This window comes from Chrysemys picta, chromosome 7 (genome assembly GCF_011386835.1).
Source record: "Chrysemys picta bellii isolate R12L10 chromosome 7, ASM1138683v2, whole genome shotgun sequence".
Lineage (NCBI taxonomy): Eukaryota > Metazoa > Chordata > Testudines > Emydidae > Chrysemys > Chrysemys picta.
This window is the reverse complement of record NC_088797.1, coordinates 34,987,568-35,008,907: the sequence shown is the minus strand read 5'-3', so window position 1 is coordinate 35,008,907 and position 21,340 is coordinate 34,987,568. Positions and strand designations below refer to the sequence as shown.

The window sequence follows — 21,340 nt, the reverse complement described above, 5'->3', positions numbered from 1 at the left end:
ACATCAAATCAGTTCGAATTTTGTTTTGTTTTTTAAATACAACCCTTGCTCTCTTCTAAACTGTATGGGCACTATCCTCAACTGGTGTATATTAAAATACATTACCACCACCAGTCATCATCTGGTGATCTGGCTCAATGAGAGTAACTTCTTTGCTGATAACAGGAAGATATAGTTATTCTCTCTTTTTTATGTATTTTTGGCAGGGGTGTGTGTGTTAGGGTGGGGGTAAGCAAACAACAGTTTTGTTTCATTTTAAGGAATGATTAATCCTTTCTCATAAGAAGCCTGTAGAATGCTCTGAAATTAAGACTGCAGCTATTACAGAATGAATGTTATGGATTACATTCTTTGTATTGCTCTGAAATAGTCTGGAGTAAGATTATTGCACTCCAGAAGTGAATTCAATCTACATTATGTATCTCAGGAGCCTGTCTCAATGAGGCAAACTTTTAAATATATAGGGCCTGATTTGGATCTCTCTCACTCTGGTTTGACACCATTGTGAGTCTTCTGATTTCACTGGAGTTACTGCAGACTTAAACTGGTGTAATTCAGATCAGAATCATGACTACAGAGTAGGGGTAGGATTATTCAGCGCTGTATACAATTATTTTCTGACTGAAAATCTTCCTTTAATTTTCCATAATTATTCTAACATCTTTCCATAATTTGGGGGAGGCTGATTCTCTATGTGCTTACACCTCTGTAAATCAAGAGTAACACCAAAGCACTCAATGGAGTTACACTTTGTGAAACCAATGAGCAAGTCTGGGATTACGCCCTATATTTGCACACTGTTTGTACTATACTCTGCTAGAAGTTACACTGCTTCTTCCCCAATTTCTAGTATTTCCCATTGCTGTGTGCTACTGTACTCCAGTGTGGCAACACAAGTTAACAACAGACTTTACCTTGTATTTCCATTTGGCTTCCGTTTTGCTCTTATTGTGCTCTCGAATTTCAAATTTCTCCACCTCATTTTGCTTATTAACAACTTCCTTATTGGGAACACTTAAAACATTCTTTGCAGCCTGTAAAAAAATCACCACACTCCTAAGCAGGAAGGAGATGAGCTCCAATTTTCCCAAGTTAATTATCTCTCCCTTTATAAACATATATCTGAATCGTCTGGAAGACAGAAATATTTTACACCAAAAAAAAAAAAAAATCGCACTGACACGGATTCTTTTTGACATAATAGCTGTAGATTCAATCAAATATTAATGCTCAAAGAAATTAGAAAATTAGTTTTGTTTCTCCCTTGCCACGGTCACTATAAAGAATGCTTTCATCTCCTACCTGTTGCTTCATAGGCAAGTTTCACAAACTGCGTACAAACTACTTTTTAAAAGCCTTAATATTATTTCTTGTAGAACCAACTTTAAACAATTAAGTGTAATGGGTGGCAACCTGGTTCCATTGCAAAACTCTCATTACATCAATGGAACCAGGATTTCAACCACTGTGTTTTAATTTTTCCTGCATGAGACACCCGAACGTAAGTCTTACTTCATGCTACTGAAAAACCATTGAGAGTAGTTAGAACAATGTGACGCACCTTCCCCTTCTTTGGCGTTTCAATTTTTGTCAAAGCCTCTTTCGTGTGCGCCTCCAGCAGGTCCAGATTTGGAATGGCGGGTGGTGGGCTTTCCTTTACCTTCTTTCCTTTCTTCTTCCCTTCTCCCTTGACTTTTGGAGTTTTGGGCGGTTTGGGAGGTTTGGGGGGCTTGGGCGGTTTGGGAGGTTTGGGGGTTTTCACAGCTTTTGGAGTCTTTTTTTTCGGAACTTTTTCTACGGGTGGCGGAGGGGGAGTCACTGGTACAGGCGACGGCACTTCCTGCTTCTCCACAGGACAGATTTCCTCTACTTTCACATTGGCACTCACTTCTGTTTTGTTGACTTTGAAAGCATTCTGTAGTTTGGCAGAACATGGAAACACATTCAGTTCCAACTTCAAGACCATTAGTTATTCTGCAGCATCTCCCCTTCCTCGTGGGAAATAAAACCCCAACACCTTCTTATAAAGATAAGGATGCTCATGTCCAGGCTGGACAGGAAACATAGAGGAATCCTCAGGGAGACTCCGGCTTTCCAGCATGCACCTGCACTGTTCCCTCCCAGCTGCCACTGCAGATGGTGTGGCCAGGTAAAAGGGACGAGGCTGGGGTTCCCTTATAACCAGCTGATCCCCACATCCCAGAACAATCCCTGGGAGCTGCTGACAGCCAGCACAGATTACAGGTGCTTCGATCTCCACCAGAGGCTGGACTGGTACTCAGGGGACTCAGGAATAGTAGCACAAAGGTGCCATTAAAAAAAATGCACCACACTAAGGACTCCGGTGGGGTGATCTGCAGCCACTCTGGATAAACTTACTAATTGTCAGACTTATTTGTAAAGCTGCATTTGATTTTCTAAAGTATAGGGATGCTTGTTCCAAACAAGACCAGTCACATAAGCTATACTTCCATAAGCAGAAAGGCTGGTTTCGTATCAAAGAAGCTAATATTAATTAACTACACTTTAAGACACAGAGTCAATATTTCCTTAGTTTGGTCTGTGGGTTTTATTTTTCCTTTTCTTTTATCCAGAGAATTCCAATATGGAAAAAAAAACTTGTGAAATTAGATGGTCTTGTGTTTAAAATGCAAATCAGACATAACAGAATACATTTCAAATTAATTCAGATGTGATAAATGCAGCAGAACCATGTTTCACACCCCCAGGTAAAATAAGCAGTAAAAAGCTGCACAATTAAAATCAGCAGCTTCTGACTAATTAAAAAGAAATTATTTTCTGCTTAAGTTGCCATTCTGATTTTACGTGAAAAGGCATAAAAGGAAGAGATAGATTTCAATGTCAGTGACTTAAGGCATGGGTAGGAAAGAGGTGGAGCAAAACTAAATGTCGGTCTCAAAACATGACAGAGCATAATAGTGCATCTGTGATTAAATATACGGGGCTATCTATTACTCTAGATCCACTGTAGGACTCCCACCAATATCAATGGGTAGTGAGCATGTGTGTTAAGAGGCGTACTATAGATGGCCTAGAGGTTTAGGTGCCATGTTATTATTAATCATGTTTATTCCAGTAGTGGCTAGGAAGCCGTCGAGCTAGGCACTGTACAAACAGAGTAGCAGTAGACAGGCCCTGCCTCGAAGAGCTTACAGTCTTAACAGAGAGTGCTGTTGAAGGTATGGGAAGGGGTGTAACACACGAGCAAAGTGATCAATAGGATGGTGGCAAACATCACGTTAATTCCATGATTTTTTTGTGGGGGACTGGAGTGAGTTAGGTGGGGATTAACTAAAGAGCACGTGAAGGGAGGGGGGTGAACAGGACAGAGCAGATGCGAAGAGGAAGGGGAGGAAAGAGGAGAATAAGGAGGAGTAGATGTGGATTGAGGCTGAGGAAGAGATTGTGAGGCAGGGTAAAAGGGGGTTTGGAGCAAACAGCCAATCAGCACAGGAGATAGAATGCCTTAACAACATCACTGTTCCTAAATTTCCCATTAATTTTCCTGATAGGAATGTAATGAGAAAGGGATTCACTTATTTCAATAATCCTGCATTTTATGCTGCAGTTTACGAAAAATGCATGATGTAGTTAATATTATGGAAAGAACACAAACCTCACTTAATCTTATTTCTTTGGCAAGGTCCTTGATAAGTTGTGCTGGTTTAAAATGTTCCGGAAGTTCATCTTCATGGTCGGCTAGAGCCTAAAACAAAACACAGCCACTGTGCTGTTTTCACATCCTTAATATTATTCTCACACACAATCAAAAGACTTGTCAACTGACCCATCTATATTTTTTTCTATTTGTTCAAATCAAGTAACACAAACAACATTAGATGATTCCGTTCAACTAAGAGACAAATATGTTTTTACCCTGTCAGTGTGTTATTTCTGCTCCCTATGGATAACTACTTATAAAATCAATAGTTCTTTTCAGACAGTGTGTGTGATTTTACAGCTGTAGCACTTCCTTGCTTTCCTCCCTCTGTGCCTTCTTTTGATAAGTTCATTTCCTACAGCTTCACCCGGAAGACAGGGTAGAGAACATCTCAGAAGAGTATCTTAATTGAGGATAATAGGTGAATCCCTTGCTGCCAGAGTGGGTTGGGAGCTAATGAAATTTGCACTCGCATGCCATGTTATAACATCCCAAGCTCTGATGTCAATAACTGCTCCAGACCACTGTAAATTATTACTTGTTTGCACAATTTTTAGCCTGCTATTTCACATCTGCTTACCAGGTTGACCAGTGCTTCTCAACCAGTGGTACACCTACCCCTGGGGATATGCAGGTCTTCCAGGGGGTACACAACTCATCTACATCAGTGTTTCTCAACCTGGGGGTTGCAGCCCCGGGGGGGTCACGGGACAGGTTCAGAGGGATCGCAAGTGCAGGGCCGACATTCAGGGGTGGCAAGCAGGGCAATTCCCAGGGCCACGCACCACAGGGGGCCCCGCAAAGCTACGTTCCATGCTTCAGCCCCGCCGCCTAGGGCTCAGGCTTCAGACAAAACTGGCAAGTGAAAACCAGGCTCAGGTCTCACGCTGAAATGTAAGTACAATATTTATATTCCAATTGATTTATTTTATACTTATATGGTAAAAAATGAGAACGTTACTAAGGACCAAAGTTTGAACTCAGCATTAACCAGTCCTCCATTGCTGTGGGTTGATTGCATGCAAATAAGGCACAGACACCTAACTGATCTAAACTCTATGTACAAATGTGTGCCCCCTGTTGCTCACGCCCTGCTAAAACAGAGCCCAGTGTCTGAAAATCTGACCCTACATCTGTCAATCCCTGCTGCAGGTCCCCTAATTGTGACCCTACAGGTATGTTGTGACGTACCTTGAAATTCAGCAGCTAATCTTAAGAGACATGGAACAAGTAAATCAATTCTATGTAGGAACAATTAAGAAACGGTCACACCTTATATTAAGGTTCCAAACAGCTCATAAAGGATAAATCAATGAGTAAATGACAGCTTCATAAATTAATGAATTGTTATAGAATCCAACAGATCAAAGGGTGGCTTATTACCCTGGCTTAAAACCATTAATAACATCTATTGATATACTTATAACCACCTATACCAACATACTACTCATGGCTGTGACATGCTTGTGACATCAATTAATCATTCATTAACCCTTTATAGATGGAAACAATATTAAGTGTGACCAATGAAATCATAATTGAACTTTAATGAGTTGCAGCAATATAAGTGAGGCGGAGTTGCTCTGACAATATGCATTCCTGATTACAATTCCTGTTGCTTTTCTTAGTTAGGAGCAAGAAGCCAAAGCAGAAGAAAACCAAAACTGACTGGAGCTAGAAATGCCACATCTCTGGATTGACCCGTTCCCTTCTCCTTTTCAGTTTGCATCTCTCTAAATGTTTGTCCTTGTGGGCACCACCAGAACCTGTGCACAGCCTTCTCTCTCTCAGAAGAGGAGTGCCCTGTCCCCTGAAGTTCCCAACAGTTGAGACGACTTCCACAGACAGACGGGATCATTGTAGTAGCCTCTTCAGAGACATTTGTAACTTCAGTACAAGTCTCTATATTGCCAGTAGGCACCACTCGTTCATAAACCCTCCTCCTGACAAGTTTGCAGCATGGCAGATATCTTTAACTCCTACACTAAAAGAAGGTCAGTATCAGGCCAGATGTTTAGCTGGTGTAAATGAGAGTAGCACCATTGACTTCAATGAAACTGCCCTGATTTACGCCAACCAAGAAAAGATGTCAAGTGGTGTTTACATCGATGTATTTCTGACACTATCCTCAAGAAAAAAAATGCATAACATTCAAAACCAAAAGGAATTAGACGGATTAAAAGAAGAAAACAGTGATTACTGGGATCACTCATAACGGGGCTCCCCTTTAAAAAGGGTGTCCCTTAGAAACTAAGGGTCAGAGGACTGGTGATGGAATATGATGCCTTTTTCCTCTATATACAGTTCAACTATATACCAGGTCAGTAGTTTATGAAAGTTATCTCCATTTGACATTTGTTGGATGGTCTATGAGCAATGACTGGTGGTCTTAGTTCTGCTCAGCAGACTTCATCGCAACACCATCAGCACAACTGACGCACAGTTGGCAGACTCATCAGAAAAGCCAAGGGCTGAATGGGCATGGAGACTGAACTAGCCTTGTACCTCTGCAAGTGGTTCCACTCAATCAGGGCTGAGCTACACTGGATGAGCAGCCCATACCATTTGAGGAAACTTGCGGTGCTAGTGCTTCTATTGCTGCTGTTTTGTGACTAAACAGAGGAATTCTGCCTCCTCACTAAAGCTCCTGTCCTCTCACTTAACATTGGTGTAAACCAAGAGTAACTTCACAGAGGTCAGTTGAGCTACAACTGGTGTATTTGAGAGGCGATTCAGGCCTGCAAGGTCTCAAATCTTTTGAAGTCGTCTCTAGCTCCAAGGCATACAGCTTGTTGTCAATTCATCCTGGTTTTCAAGAAGCAGGGACAACTTCCCCTTTTCTGCACATAATTATATGCCTGACTTTTTTGTATCTCAGGCTACCAGCTGCTCCACTAATAATTTGAACCCCTATCTCCCTGTCTCCAAGAAACTGAGGCTTGGTCTACACTACCCCCCTAATTCGAACTAAGGTACGCAACTTCAGCTACGTGAATAACGTAGCTGAAGTCGAAGTACCTTAGTTCGAACTTACCTTGGTCCACACTCGGCAGGCAGGCTCCCCCGTCGACTCCGCGGTACTCCTCTCGCCGAGCTGGAGTACCGCAGTCGACGGCGAGCACTTCCGGGTTCGACTTATCGCGTCCAGACTAGACGCGATAAGTCGAACCCAGAAGTTCGATTGCCAGCCGCCGAACTAGCGGGTAAGTGTAGCCAAGGCCTAAGATTACTGATTTTGCTATGTGGGTGCTATTTTTTTCTTCTGTCCTCTTCTTTGTTCTTGCTACAACACAAACCAAGGAAATAGAATATTCAAAAGAAAGCCGTGTTCCTACCTGTTTTTTAGTCCATGACCTGAAAGCACCATTCAAAATTTTTGCCCCTTGGACTAAATGAGAAGGAGGCTGCTGCCCAGCTTTGTGCAAACCTAAGCAAAGAAAATATTCAATAATATTCAACCATGGTGGCCAATTTTCTATTTAAAATTCTTTATTAAAAAATGTCTAGCTGTGCACTGAGGTGGGAGGCGAGGGGGTGTTTGGAGCCAGTAGGATGTACTCACTGAAACCAAATCATGGCTATAACTTCTATAGTAAGAGGTAATGTATTTACTGTGCCATAATCCATTCCCCAACCAGCCTCGAATCTGCTCTGTTCCTGTGCATTATGTCTCCATTTGAATTTATAGCTGAAGTGAGTTGATTCCCAGTTAGCTCAAATTAGCTACCAAGTTTGTACATGCTACTCTGGACACTCCACAAACACTGGTCTTAGGACACAAATGTTTGTGGTTTACTTTAGCGCTCAGACTCCCATTGACTTTGGCAGACTTTAAAGCGGGCCCTTACCTTGTGTGTCTGCTGCTCTCTTTTATTTCTGCTAGCATTAAATGATACTGTCAAAAGTTCTGGTCACTCTGAATAAAAAAACTGGTATCTAAAATACTTCATTAAAGAGGGCTACCACAGATTAGATGCTTATAACATAACACACTGCTTTCATCAGGCAAACAATTTATCTGTTCTTTTGGAGATATAAAGTACCCCAAATAATTCTGCTCATTATAGTTTTGTTCATAGCTAAGTCACAAGGAGACCCCCTTGAAGCCCACATTAAGATGAAACTTTGGTCTTACTTATTTAAATTATATCCATTTATTTTATTTATTTAAAAAAAATCTCTGTGTGTTTCTCTCTCTCCAGACCATGCTATGACAAGAAATTAAGATGAAGAGCAAAATAATTACAGTAAATAAAACGTGTGTGGTGTGTGTGAAGTATCTATGTATATAATGTGTCTGTTAAGTTTGAAGCCATCCAGTTCAGCAGCTCTTGTGCTCCCAGAAAACTTTACTATTCAGCTCTGTGTAGGTCACATTGACATTATCAAATGACCAGATTCTGCTGCCCTTACAACCAGGTAATTAGCACCTGGTTGCGTAAGTAGTTCTATGAAAATCAGTGGAGCACTTGAGAAATGAGGGACTACTCAATCTAAGGTCAGCAGAATTTGGCACTAATTTAGACAAATCATAGGGCATGACTGCAAATCTGGCACTCAGCCGCTCTAGAAAAGTGATACTACCTTACAATGTAGTTGCCCTGTGATACAACTGGTGGGACCTCAGCTCTGTCTTCAACTCTGCTAAACTGTTTAGAGGCTTTAGCATAAATAAGAGACAGAGATAAGCTCCTCTCTGCACTACAAAATGTAATAATGCCTTTAAATGATTTGGGGGAAAATTACTGTATTATATGATGGTGACCTGACAATGGTTGTACTAATAGGTCAGATAGGACCAAAATCAACAAGTACTTTCCAAATTTGTATATGTTCTTTTTAGCCTATACACCAGCTAAGCAAATTTATCTTTACCTTCTGTTGATATCTTAGGTAAAACGCAACGACTTGATTCTGCTAGATCAAAAACTGGTGATTTTGGCCTCTGTCCATCTTTTAGCTTGCACACCAATGGAAAATAATGGTAACTCTATCCTCACATAACTACAGCTGAGAAAACAGAGTGCATGGAACAGTGTTCTACCTTTGAATGTCTCCAGCAGATGCTTTCCCATATACCAACATGCCGTTTCAAAGTTTGGAAACTGGGTTAGGCTGACAATTTTCAACCGCCTTTCCACTTCGTACGCTCTGTGATACAAAGCAAAAATGCACTTTAAGTGTAACGGACTGCAAGCTACATTACAAGTGAAAAGAAAAGTATAGCTCATTGACACATTAGAATGCAAACGTCTTATGGATTTATTTCCCAGATTTGTATTTTTTAATCAACTAGGCTGGAATCAATCCTAAAACACAACATTAAAATAACACAAGTAAAAAGAAACAGTAAATTAAGGATGGAAAATGGTCTCATTACATGATTTGTCTGACCTCAGAACAGACTTTTACTTTACACTTGGTAAGGTCCCCAGCTGGGCAGCTAGAAGGCCATATTCAGAAGCGTGCACAGTGTGTTGTAAGGCACATCTCCCACAGTAATGTAAACATATCTCTTTTCTTCTGGTGCCCTCGTGCGTAAATTAAAACAACGTACTGTATGTCTACACTGCAACCAAGGAGTGTATCTACAGCATGTGTAGACATACCTAGCTAGCTCATAAACTGAGAGCAGTGAAGCCATGGCAGCACAGACTTCACAGCAGGCTGTTACAAGCCCACTTGGAACCCTGGGTAATTACTAGGGCAGCTAGCCCATGATGAAGTCCATGATGCGACAGCCTCGTCGCTACTGGAATGTGAATTAGCTAGATCGGTAGCGTAGTCGAGGGTAAATATGGCTAAAGAGAGTTTACCCACTTACTTCTTGTTTGGGGAACATGGAGTTTAGTTTAGCTTAGTTCACCCACTTGTTTTTTTACCATTACACTACTGAGCCAGATTGGAGCTACCCTGGATGTGTCTACACATGCTGCAATTACACCCCACAAGTAAAGTGCAGACCTACCCTTAGACACCCTTGCATTTAATTAGATTGAGGGTAAATAATGTCTTGAGGAGTCTAGTGTAAATCGGTTTAAGAAGGCAGAAGTGTCTAACTTTTGCATTGCTTCGAATTTGGCCCATAACATACACGGACATAAGCATTAAATATTCAAGCTAATTCTTAGACGAGAGTATGGCTCAATTCATGGTCTTTTTGACTTGTAAAGGAAATCTAAGTTCCTTACAACTAAAATTAGGTCTGAACCAAAATTTCAGATCCCAAATCAACAAATGATTCCAAATACAGAACCTCAATCTGAAATCAAAGTATAGATAAAGTTGATAAGGAAAAGCTGAAAACATAGACAAAGTACCTCATCTGCATTTCAACACTTAGGCTATGTAGAAAATGTCCCGCAAATGCTAGGCAGTCTACAGGTGTGAGAGTTGCATAAATCCAACCTGTAAAAGACAGAGAAATAAAGGAGACACTGAGTAAAACCCTGGAACTGTTATCATTGGTAACTTGTTAGCATGCTGCTGCAGTCTATGTAGTATCTTACTTCCTGTATGGCCATCCAGACCATAGGCCCATTTCAGCCCTTTTAGTGAGCAAGGGTTACGCTGTTGGAGTAAATAGAGTTGCACATGCTTAAATTAGGGTTGAATTAGCACCCACTGCTTTCATTGTACATAAGGAGCTGATCCTGTAACCTGCTGAGAACCTTCATCTCCCATGGGAGTCTTGCTAATTCACTTGCAGCAAGATCAGAGAGAGAGAGAGAGAAGATGTTGCACAGATCATTCAGAGAGCTACTGTTTTATTGTTACTCTGAAAAACAGCAGTAATAGAACAGTACCTATTTTCAGACCATCAAGTGTAAAAAACCCCAAGTGTAGACAACTCCTGATAAGGGCTTCAAGAATGGTGCTATGAACGGGTGTTTTCCAAATACTTATTTTCATACAAAAAGCTACTCCCACTTGAACCCCCTTACATAATGGATCCTGTAAACTTCTCTGTGTTTAGTCCACCAGACAGTTTCACATACGGTCATCAGGAAAACGCCTACTTTCTACTTTTTATGGTCAAAGCAAAATTCAAGTGTGTAATTAATTCTGACTACACACAGAGAAAGAAATGGGGACACTCTGGATGCTGCCTGTAAAGCATGAGTACCAGGATTAATATTAATAATTGTTTGTGTTAATGCAGCACCTAAACATGCCAACTCAAATAGGAGCCCCATTGTGCTAGGCACTGTATAAACAGCGAGAGAGAGAATCCCTGCCCCAAAGAGATGACTATCTGAAGGGGGGAGGGGAACTGAGGCACAGGGAGGGGAAGAGGCACAAGCAGGTCAGAGGTAGAGCCAAGAATATAATCCAGATCTCATGAAACTCAATGCAGTGTCCCATCCACTGGACTATGCTACCTCTCATCAGGCTGCATCTCTATAAAGATGCCGGTGCCGAGAATATGGGGGTTGACAAAGCAAAATCTACCATCCCCAATCTGCAGCTAGGGTTTGAATGTATAGTGCAGCATTCAGTATATGGGCCGCCTATGGGCTGGAGTAGAACAATGGCCAGAGACACAGACCCTTAGCTCCCCAGTATCATAGGAAAATAAGGACTCTGAAAAGGACTTAGGAGTCTAAGGGTGTGTCTACACTGCAATAAGAGACCGATGGCAATGGTGGCTGACTCAGGCTCGCAGGGCTTAACATTGCAGTGTAGATATTCAGGCTCAGGCTGGCACCTGGCCTCTGAGACCCCATGAGGGGAGAAGGTCTCAGAACCAGGACTCCAGCCATAGGCGCCGACTCCGTGGGTGCTCAAGGGCAGGAGCACCTCAGGGCTGGAGCACCAATGGGGGGACAAGCCTTAAAGTCTACACTGCAATTTTTAGACCCGCAACCCCGAGACAGCTAACTCAGGCTCTGAGACTCGGTGCCGCAGACATATCACAGTGGCCAAGAACTCAGGATGAGCTCCCAAGTACAATGCTGTGGTAACAAGGGCTTATGGAAACCCTGGATGTATAAAAGGGGGAGTAGCGAGGAGGAGTACAGAGGCAATGTTACCTCTGTAGACGGTGTTGGTGAGAATACTGAGAATATTGGAATACTGAGTACAGTTCAGTGTCCACATTACAAAGGACTTTGAACAACTGGAGATGGTGCAGAAAAGAACCACAAAAATCATTTGTGGGCCGGCAAAAGGACCTTACAGTGAAGGACTTCCAGCGTGCAATCTGTTTAGCTTCTCAAAAAGAAGATGGACAGATGACTTGATTACAGTATTTAACTAAGTACTTTCACAGGGAGAAAACACAAGGTACTAAAGGGTTCTTTACTCTTGTGGAGAAAGGCAGAACAAAAACCACTGGCTGGACACTGAAGTCAGACCAATTCAAATTAGAAATAAGGCACCAATTTTTAATAGTGAAGGTGATCATCCACTGGAACATTCTAGAAAGGGAAGGGAGGGATTTTGCATTTTTTTATATCTTCACATCAAGACTTGATGCCTTTCTAGAAGACATACTGTATTTTAGCCAAACACGTGACTGGGCTCAATACAGAGGTGACTGGGGGAAATGTAACGGCCTGTGCTATACAGGAGGTTAGACTGGATGATCTGACGTTCCCTTCTGGCCTTCTTAAACTCTCTGAATCTATTAATATTCTCTTGAATCATTTCTGGTGTCTTAATTCATGACAGAATGCCATGCAATTCGTTTTAGGATGTATAAAATGTGTAATACAAATATTAACATCATATATATTATATTAAAAAGAGATTTCTTCAGATCTGCTAGGTAGTTTTATAGAAATTCTTATTAATGAAATTAAGGCCTCTAAATATCTCTTTTCAATCTGAATATTTCTGTTTCACAGAACTGTCCAAATTAGTTATGGAAGAAACTTAATAGATCGCTTAGTCCATCCCCGTAACAGTGCAGGGTTGTCCCCTGTGGTATATTTTCTAATGCTTTGTCCAGTCCCATTTTAAATGTCTTCCATCACTGCCTTTGGGAGGCTTTTCAACAAAGTAATAGATTTCACCCTTAGAAAAATGTTCCTGATGTTCAGACAAAACACTCCTTTGCTTAACTCAATCCAATTACTCCTAGATCATCCTAAATAATTCCTCTCTCTCTCTCCCGGGAGTTTACTCCTTTTAAATATTGGTACAGTACAATATTCTCTGGCCAGAGTCTGCTTTCCTTTGCACCTCCATAGCACTAGGGAAGTCAACACTATAGAACTGGTCAAATTTTTGCAAATTTCACAGGGGGGGCTGCATGCCCCATGGAAATTCTGCTTCTCTACCTTCACTCCTGATTCAGAAAAGCATGCATAAGTGTTACTTTGCATGAGTGTGTTTTCCCAGATGGTCCAGGGGTTAGCATGCTAGCCATAGATTTAGGAGACCCAGGTTCAATTCCCAGCCTTACCACAAACTGTGTGTGTGACCCTGGGAGAGTCATGTAGCTGCTATGTCCCTTATTGGGAAAATACTTTTCTACCTCACAGGGGTTTGTGAGGATAAATACTCTATAGATCATGAGGTGCTCAGACCCTATGGTAAAGGTGGCTAAACAAATACCTAAAATAGACAGATTTCCTGCACTGGGGCCTCTGTTAATTCTTCCTCCCTCCCCATCCTTTTGGCATGGAAAACAGAGAGGAACATGGAGCTCGGTTAGAGCAGAATATTCACTGCACATCATTGAAATGACAGACAAGTAATAAGGATCTCTGGTTTAAATTACAATAATATCTGCTGTACAGCATGCACCATGTAAATGACAATAAAGCAAGGCACACAGAATCTGTGCTTCATCTGATGAGGTCAATTGAGTAAGTACATGAAATACCATTTTTCCCCAGAGAAGAGAATAATTTATAATTAGGCAAAGCTTGCACGCACAAAGCAGCACTTGTTTTTAATATTCCAGGGAATACTCTACACAGATCACCTTTAGCAACCTACTCACCTGATGGGATAAAGAGCGTTTGTCCTTGCTTAACTGTGCATTTGTAACATTTATCCACTTGGTCTGCAAAAAACATCTCACTGTGATTTGCTGCTGACTGCCAGCGTTCATACAGGGAAATGTTTGCAGAGGCCGGTTTGATGAGATAAAATATCTTTTCTCCCTGAATTGAAAAAAAAATGCAGTTAGCAACAAACATCCAAACCAAATGAAACTGCAACAGAGTGGCTGTTGGACCACATATTTTAACACTATTTAAATAAGATTTGCTAGACGATTTTGGATAGAATCCTGGTATAGAAACACGACAGAAAATGGGATCACATACACTCTAAGAAGTTTTTTTAAAAAGGATCATGTGTTTATATATAAACCTTTACAAAGTTCATTACTAGTAGATAATTGCTCAGGCTTTGGGATCATATTAGTGACAGATGGAAAAGACCTACTGTATCAGTGTAACAGCAGAATATAATAATACTAATAATATTTAGCATTTATAAAAAGATTTAAATTTAGAAAGTACTGCACAAACATTAACTAATTAATCCTTAAATTAGAGTTTTCTGAAAGAGAAGATTTAGACAATTTATACATTATGGGCCATATTCTTGGTGTAAACTGGCACAGCACCGACTAATGGTGCTACACTGATTTACATCAGTTGAGGACCTGGCCCTATATTTTTATTACTGTTACACTTAGCCAAAGAGCTCAGAAGTGTTTGATGATGGTCTAAGAATTGAACTGGTTATTAAATAGGAAGTAAAATGTAACTCCTTACTTTCAGCACGTGGTACCAAGCCGATGCCCCTCCAGAGTCTATGTGAAAATCTGTGTAGCTGTCCTTCACGCATATCAGGCAGTACTTGGTCACTTTTGGTTTTCCCAGCAGAGCATCATCGGGCCAATAATTCTCCACCCAAGACAGCTTTTTAACAATGTCTGGTGGTTCTACAAAACTGGACATTCTTAACAGAGAGGATAAAAAACCTTTTTAATAATGATCAAAATAACCATCATGTACAGAAAAGAAGGGCCGGATTCTGATCTGTTACATCAATCTGAATCTGGAGTAACTCCATACCTATCAATGGAGTTATTCTGAATTTAGAGCAAAGTAATTAAGATCAGAACCTGATCTGGAATATTTCAGGCATAAGAAAACTATACTTTTACAATAAGCTGAAACATGTTCACAAGCAGAAGTTGGTGGGGTTTAAATCTCTTCATGAAACATGCTGATCCTTTACTGGTCTGTGAACTTGTGCTGTTGGCATTATTAATGTTGTTTAATTAGCTCCTGGTTTACAGTGTCAATATTGTGATGTTTAGGTTTAGTGATCGTATGGTGGCATACAGTGGATGTGTTACTTTTTGATGTCACTGATTGGAGGAGTCCTGGTGGGCTGAGAAACCACTCCTTTTCTTGGCAAAGTAAGCTGGCCATTCTTAATACAATTAATGAGCCAGTTCTGGTCTCAGTGATGTCTCAAAAACTTCAAATGAGGAGAAAGTGTTATTCAGGGAGATCATCCAAGTATATTCAATCACAAGTTGACATGAAGAACTGAAAAAGTGACTATGTAATGCTGGAACTAAATTAACCTTTTATTTAAACCAGGTCAATACTTAGAACAAATATTTGTTTTTCCAACACACGGCACTTTAAAATGTCACTTAAATGAGAGCATCTGAACATCAATCTAAAATTATATGCTCCCGTTTGCAAGGCATGTATCATTTATGTTCATCGTCAGAGCCTGTAACAGAGTTCCAGTTAAAATGGCAGGGAAAGATGGAGTTTGAGATTCAATTAAAATGTCACTGTCTTTGTTAAGAAATAAAATATTTGCTAGTTGATGTCTAAATCAGCAGCATATGAGTGATGGCTCCAGCAATCCTGAGAATAAAAGACCTCTCATCATTGTTGTCTCTTAAAAGTGGAAAGCTGTAAAATCCCTATTGAAAATTATTGAACTCTGAAATTACTTTAGATTCTTTATGTGGAAACAAACTTAAATCACTAAAACAATAAATACAAGAGAGCACAGACGAGAAAGCTCTGGATATTAAAAGAAATGAACTTGCAATTATCTTTCAGCCCTTTTTCTAGTCTGTGTTAATTATTATTGTTTTTTTTTCTTTTCAGCAAGATGGAATGTTCTTCTAAAATCATAACTGTTTATTTTTCTGCTGGAGAGCATCATTTTTTCTGTAGTGATGTGGTCTTTATAAAGGGTCCTTTTCCCCAGTGACATTTTCTTTATACATGTCTAGATTACCCAGAAGGAGTATAAGGTTTAGGATAGCATAAATTCATCTCCCCCACTGGAGCTACTCCTGGGGTATAATCTCACTCCAAGTCTTGAATATGGTTGTATAAACCAAAAAAACAGTAATTTGTACTTTCAGGTATAGAGGGGACTGTTAAGAGCCTGAAACACAACATGAAACACAGTGCAGAATGGGAGATTCCCCACCTCCAAGGTTTATAAAACTGAAATTCATTCAATCACTAAATTTTGCAGCTAGCTTCAAATCAGTGCTATAGCAGGAACACATATTCAGGGACAACTAACAAACACCTGTGCTCAAGTCAGTGTCACTGTCACATAAGGTCAACATCAGGACGGACCTGGAGTCAAAGAGGTAACAGATTACCTGCAAACACTGAAGCAGAGTCATTCACACCATCCACAAAATCCCCAGACTATATTCACTTTAACCCTGTTCTCATTATACCCTGAACTAAATTAAACCAGAATAACTCCAATGTATATTGTTTAATCCGTTTGGAGTTGCACTGAATTTGTACCAGTGTACTGAAATCAGAATCTGGTCCAATGTCTACAGGTGTCTAGGATGGCTTTACCAAACATCAACATTTTAGTACTGTGCTCTTGGAGACACTCACAAAAATATAATAAAGGAAAACAGACTGAGGGTAAAATTTTCAGAAGTGTCAATGTGATTAAGGAGTCCAAGTTCCACTGACTCTCAGGTGCTATGAATAATTTTATTTTACAGCAGATTTCCAAAGTCCATTTGCCCCTTTTTCTTCCGGCTTTGTTAATTAAAAAAAACAAACAAACCTGAAAGTGCATTTTGCTCCTGCAAGGTTCAATACTGTGGTAAGCTCAATTCAAGAGGCAAAAAGACTTCAGCTCAACGCTTTATCAATAGTACAAGATGTTTATTTGCTCTCTCTTGTTTTGAAGTGAAGAATTCCCTGTGAGGATCCACATGGCTGATAGGTTGGGATGCATTATCACTAATGTTGTTTATTAATTTTACACTGATAATGTGCTTGGTGCTGTACTCCATGCAAAAATAGAGCCTTGTCCAGGAGAGATCTTACGTTTGTAACTTTTCTCTAATTACAGTTTTTACATCACAGAAGATCCTTATCATGTCAGAAACAAGCTTGGAAAACGAGACCTCCCCCACCCCTTCATCCCTTGAGAAGTTCATGTGGAGGACTTGGTTAATCTACACATCTCTCTACAGTTTCATTGTGCCTTTGCCTTATCTCTTTTTTTGTCCTCCTGCCAATATTTGACTTGTTTCATATAAGTATCCAATGTGATGTCAGACATGCATCAAGAATGACGGTCCACTGCTTCACGCCTTGTGTAGCCATGTGCAAAGTGGCTGTGTGATGCGCCTGTTTTTATCGGTAGCATGTTATGGTCTAAGGCTTTGTCTATATGGGAAAAAAAATTGGTATAACTGAAGGTGTGAATTTAAGCTATCATTACACCAGTATAACTCCCCAGGTAATTTTCAGTTTAGCTTACATCACTTGAGAAGGAGTTTAAGCGACGCTGAAAAAAGCCACTAGTATACTAGAAGATGTCCACATGGGGAGTTATTGCAGCATAACTATATCTCAGTGGTATAACTGGTAAAACTTTCCCATGTAGACACACCCTAACTGACCACACAAGGGGCAAGGCAGTGGAGAATCAGATCCACTGTGAAATCAGTATGCTGAGGCCACAGCACCTCCTCCTGCAGAGAAACCTGCGGGAGAGGCCAGAAGGGACTCAAATCTCATGGAGATTTTAGGACACCATACTCTACGGGGGGCGTGGTTCCAGGGTCCATGGAATGGGCTAGTCAATTATTTCCTCTTACCTTGTATCTGAAAATTCCAAGTTAGTTACATTGAGAACTCTTTTCCTGTTGGTACTGTAGTAGTAATCAACAAACTCCTTCAGCTTCATCTTACAGTCTTTCTGTTTGGTGACATCAGTGACATCAACACTTCTTTCTGGTCCTAAGAAATTAATGCCAAGAGAAAATGGGAGTTTTAGATCACTAGGAATGCAGGATTGGACCATTATGTACAATGAGTGGGTAAGTTAAAGTTTCTAGAAGCACCTTAACTTCTGCATTTCCCAACTGTTTCATGTTTACCAGTGTAATCTTAAGGTGATATTAACAATAACTTTTGTACTTATCCCCTGTGAACTTTTCATTTTAAAAGATTTTATCTGAAAAATATTAGTGTTAGGTTAGTTTTAATCTCTCTACTTATTTCATTGTGGAATTTCCACTGTAGCATAATCAAAATCATATGGAAATCCACAATGAAATAGCTCTGCAAAACCAACCCTATGTGATTAACTAACATTTACATTTTCCTATCGTACTGTATATTACAACGACAGTAGGGATATTATACAGCACAACTGATTTTCCAATTGTTTCTTATTCCCATTATTTTTCTAATAAATTTTCAATTTTGCAAACTGAAATAAATGTTAGCTATCAACAAAGATCGGCCATCTAACATTGTTCCCATTTCTAAAGTACAGTCATTTGGAATAACAGGTGCACCTAAAAGAGGCTTACTTTGTCTAGTTTATTTTGTTAAAACTACCAAAAAATTCATCTTTTCCCAAACACAGAAAACAAGTCACCAGAACTTCCATTCTGCATTTCATCTAAAAGAAATTGGACCTGATTCAGAACTCCAGTGATAACTCTAACCAAGAGTAATTCGATGGAAGCTGGTGGAGCCAGGGCCGGCTCCAGAATTTCTGCCGCCCCAAGCAAAAAAAAAAAAAAAAGCCGCGATCGGCGGCGGCAATTGGGGGGGAAAAAAAAAGCCACGATCGGCGGCGGCAGGTCCTTCGCTCCTAGAGGGAGTGAGGGACCTGCCGCCCCAGAATTGCCGCAGGTGCCGCCCCTCTCCCTTGGCCGCCCCAAGCACCTGCTTGTTAAGTTGGTGCCTGGAGCTGGCCCTGGGTGGAACTACAACAGGGTAAAAATGGTGTAAGTGCGGGAAGAGTCAGGCCCAGGCTCTAACAATCCTTAATGAGTGCCCATTTTTAAGTCAACAAGTTACCATTTTCTCTATTTTGCTGTCCTGAAAAGCGACCCTACTGTTCTATATTTCAGTGGAGTTTAAATGTGTAGCCTTAATTTTCTCTCCCAATATCCCTGTTTATAGCTTTCACATTTGGGCAGATATAGAATAAATCAGTTCTTTAGTCACAACACGGCTTTTAGTGCATAATGCCAGCACAATAACAACTTGTCTGGCTCTTTAGTTTGCACAAATTACTTTCTCCTCTGCTGCTTCTTAAATAGACTCTTCTATGGCCTATGGAAAACCTTAGAAACAATGGGCTAAATTCATCCTTGGTGTAACCCCATCAAAGCCAAATTACACTAATGTTACACCAGAAATTTGTTTTGTCCCATTCGCTATAGAAACCAGTTCCAGCTTGCACATTAAATAGCCTGTGTTCCTCTACTCTTTGGCTTTTTATTAGAGAGCTTTTTGTATGTAGGGAGGGTGGATTGTTTTAGCTAGAGGCTGGGAGAAAGCCAGCAGATGCTAAGGAGCACTCAGGTCAAACAATAAAATCTGCTAAGGACAGCAGATGGACAAGTAAAAATGTGCTTCCAGTAGACTAGAGAGGATGGAAATTACGGTAAACTAAAGGCTATTTTAATACACTGTTGTTCGTGCAACTATCTCACTGTACACAACCATTACAACTATGGACATGTTACGGGAAGAGGGTGTGAGGCTGGGAAGAGACAGCAGACATGGAGAAACACCAAGGGCTGATAACAGTACATGTTAAAACACTAGCTGGCAGCTAATTGATTATAGTGGAGAAGGGGCAGATTTTGCAGTATTGATAAGGCGGGATGGAGGTGCAGAGTCATGGCAGAGGAGAGGAGGGAAAGGAAGCAAGTGGGGTAGCAGAGGGACTGGATGAGGTAGAAGGGCAGACAAGAGTCTGGAGGTAGATGGAGGAATGAGGGCCTTGAAGGCAAGGAGAACAAATTTTGCAGTGGTTACAGAGCTCCTTCAGGACGGCTCCACGTGATCACTCTGAGGTGGGTGCTGAAGAAGTCTGAACAGGCTGGAGTCTGGAGAGAACTTGAGGAAGTCAACCAGATGACCGGGAAAGTGATACAGCAGGAGACTATCACCACATTAATGCAAATGATCATAAGCAATAGAAACCACAAGAAGCCTAACAATACTGACTGCTATAAAGCTAAACTGAGCAAGCTGGAATGCCTCGTACAGGCAGAGGACCTCAGTCTAGCTGTATGTCTGATACATGGTGAGATGGTAGTAGTCAGCTAGGACTAGGGCTGTCAAATGATTAAAAAAATTAATCGCCATTTTAATCATACTGTTAAACAATAATGGAATATTTAAATTAATTATAAATATTGTGGGTGTTTTTCTACATTTTCAAGTATATTGATTTAAATTACAACACAGACTACAAAGTGTACACTGCTCACATTATGTTATTATTTTTATTACAAATATTTGCACTGTAAAAAAGAAAACAAAAGATAGTACAATCTACAAGTCAAAGCATGAAGGGGCATACAAATGTTTAACATATCTGGTACGTAAATACCTTGAACACCGGCTACAACAGTGCCATGCGAACTTCTGTTCTCACTTTCAGATGACATTGTAAATAAGAAGTGGGCAGCATTATCTCCCGGAAATGTAAACAAACTTGTTTGCCTTAGCGATTGGCTGAACAAGAAGTAGGACTGAGTGGACTTATAGGCTCTAAAGTTTTGCATTGTTTTGTTTTTGAGTCCAGTTATGTAAAAAAAATAATTCTACATTTGTAAGTTGCATTTTCACGATAGAGACTGCACTACAGTACTTGTATGAGGTGAATTGAAAAATACTATTTATTTTTTATTTTTTTACAGAGCAAATATTTGTAATCAAAAATAATAATATAAAGTGAGCACTCTACACTTTTATTCTGCATTGTAACTGAAATCACTATATTTGAAAATGTAGAAAAACATCCAAAAATATTTTTAACAATGCAATTAAAACTGCAATTAATTTTTTTAATCGAGTTAATTTGTTTTGAGTTAATCGCATGAGTTAACTGCGATTAATTGAAAGCCCTAGTTAGGACATGGTTTGGAGAACCAATTTCTCAATATCATGACGACTGCTTCTTGGAACAGAGTGCTCTGCTGTGCAACAGAAAAGAAAAGCCTTGCTCTCACTCTCCCTAACACAGGATTTGCCCAGGAAACAATTGTGGTTTAACTAGTAATTAAAAGCTACCACTGTGTAATGAAGTTTGGGAGCCTTGCAGTATGAGGGATGACAACAACATTTTACATTTAGCGCAGTTCTAATTTTAAGACAAAATGTATTGCAAACTAACACACCACTTAAATGC

The 21,340-nt window shown here is 40.3% G+C and overlaps 1 protein-coding gene across 5 annotated transcripts in view; it reads right to left on the bottom strand.

Annotated features, from left to right (window-relative positions):
- The window catches only part of PHF2 (PHD finger protein 2), a 159,621-nt gene that overhangs the window by 31,371 nt on the left and 106,910 nt on the right, over positions 1 to 21,340 (bottom strand). For 3 of the 5 annotated variants that reach the window (XM_065551174.1, XM_065551172.1, XM_005307158.5), the window contains exons 5-13: positions 17,775 to 17,916; positions 14,419 to 14,605; positions 13,635 to 13,797; positions 10,003 to 10,090; positions 8,727 to 8,833; positions 7,018 to 7,109; positions 3,638 to 3,727; positions 1,562 to 1,915; positions 915 to 1,034 (exon numbers count right to left, since the gene is read on the bottom strand). In XM_065551174.1, the coding sequence (XP_065407246.1) occupies positions 915 to 1,034; positions 1,562 to 1,915; positions 3,638 to 3,727; positions 7,018 to 7,109; positions 8,727 to 8,833; positions 10,003 to 10,090; positions 13,635 to 13,797; positions 14,419 to 14,605; positions 17,775 to 17,863 (1,290 nt within the window). In that variant the 5' untranslated portion in view covers positions 17,864 to 17,916. The remainder of the gene's footprint in view (positions 1 to 914; positions 1,035 to 1,561; positions 1,916 to 3,637; positions 3,728 to 7,017; positions 7,110 to 8,726; positions 8,834 to 10,002; positions 10,091 to 13,634; positions 13,798 to 14,418; positions 14,606 to 17,774; positions 17,917 to 21,340) is intronic. The other 2 variants (XM_065551173.1, XM_042849601.2) reach the window with 1 other exon arrangement.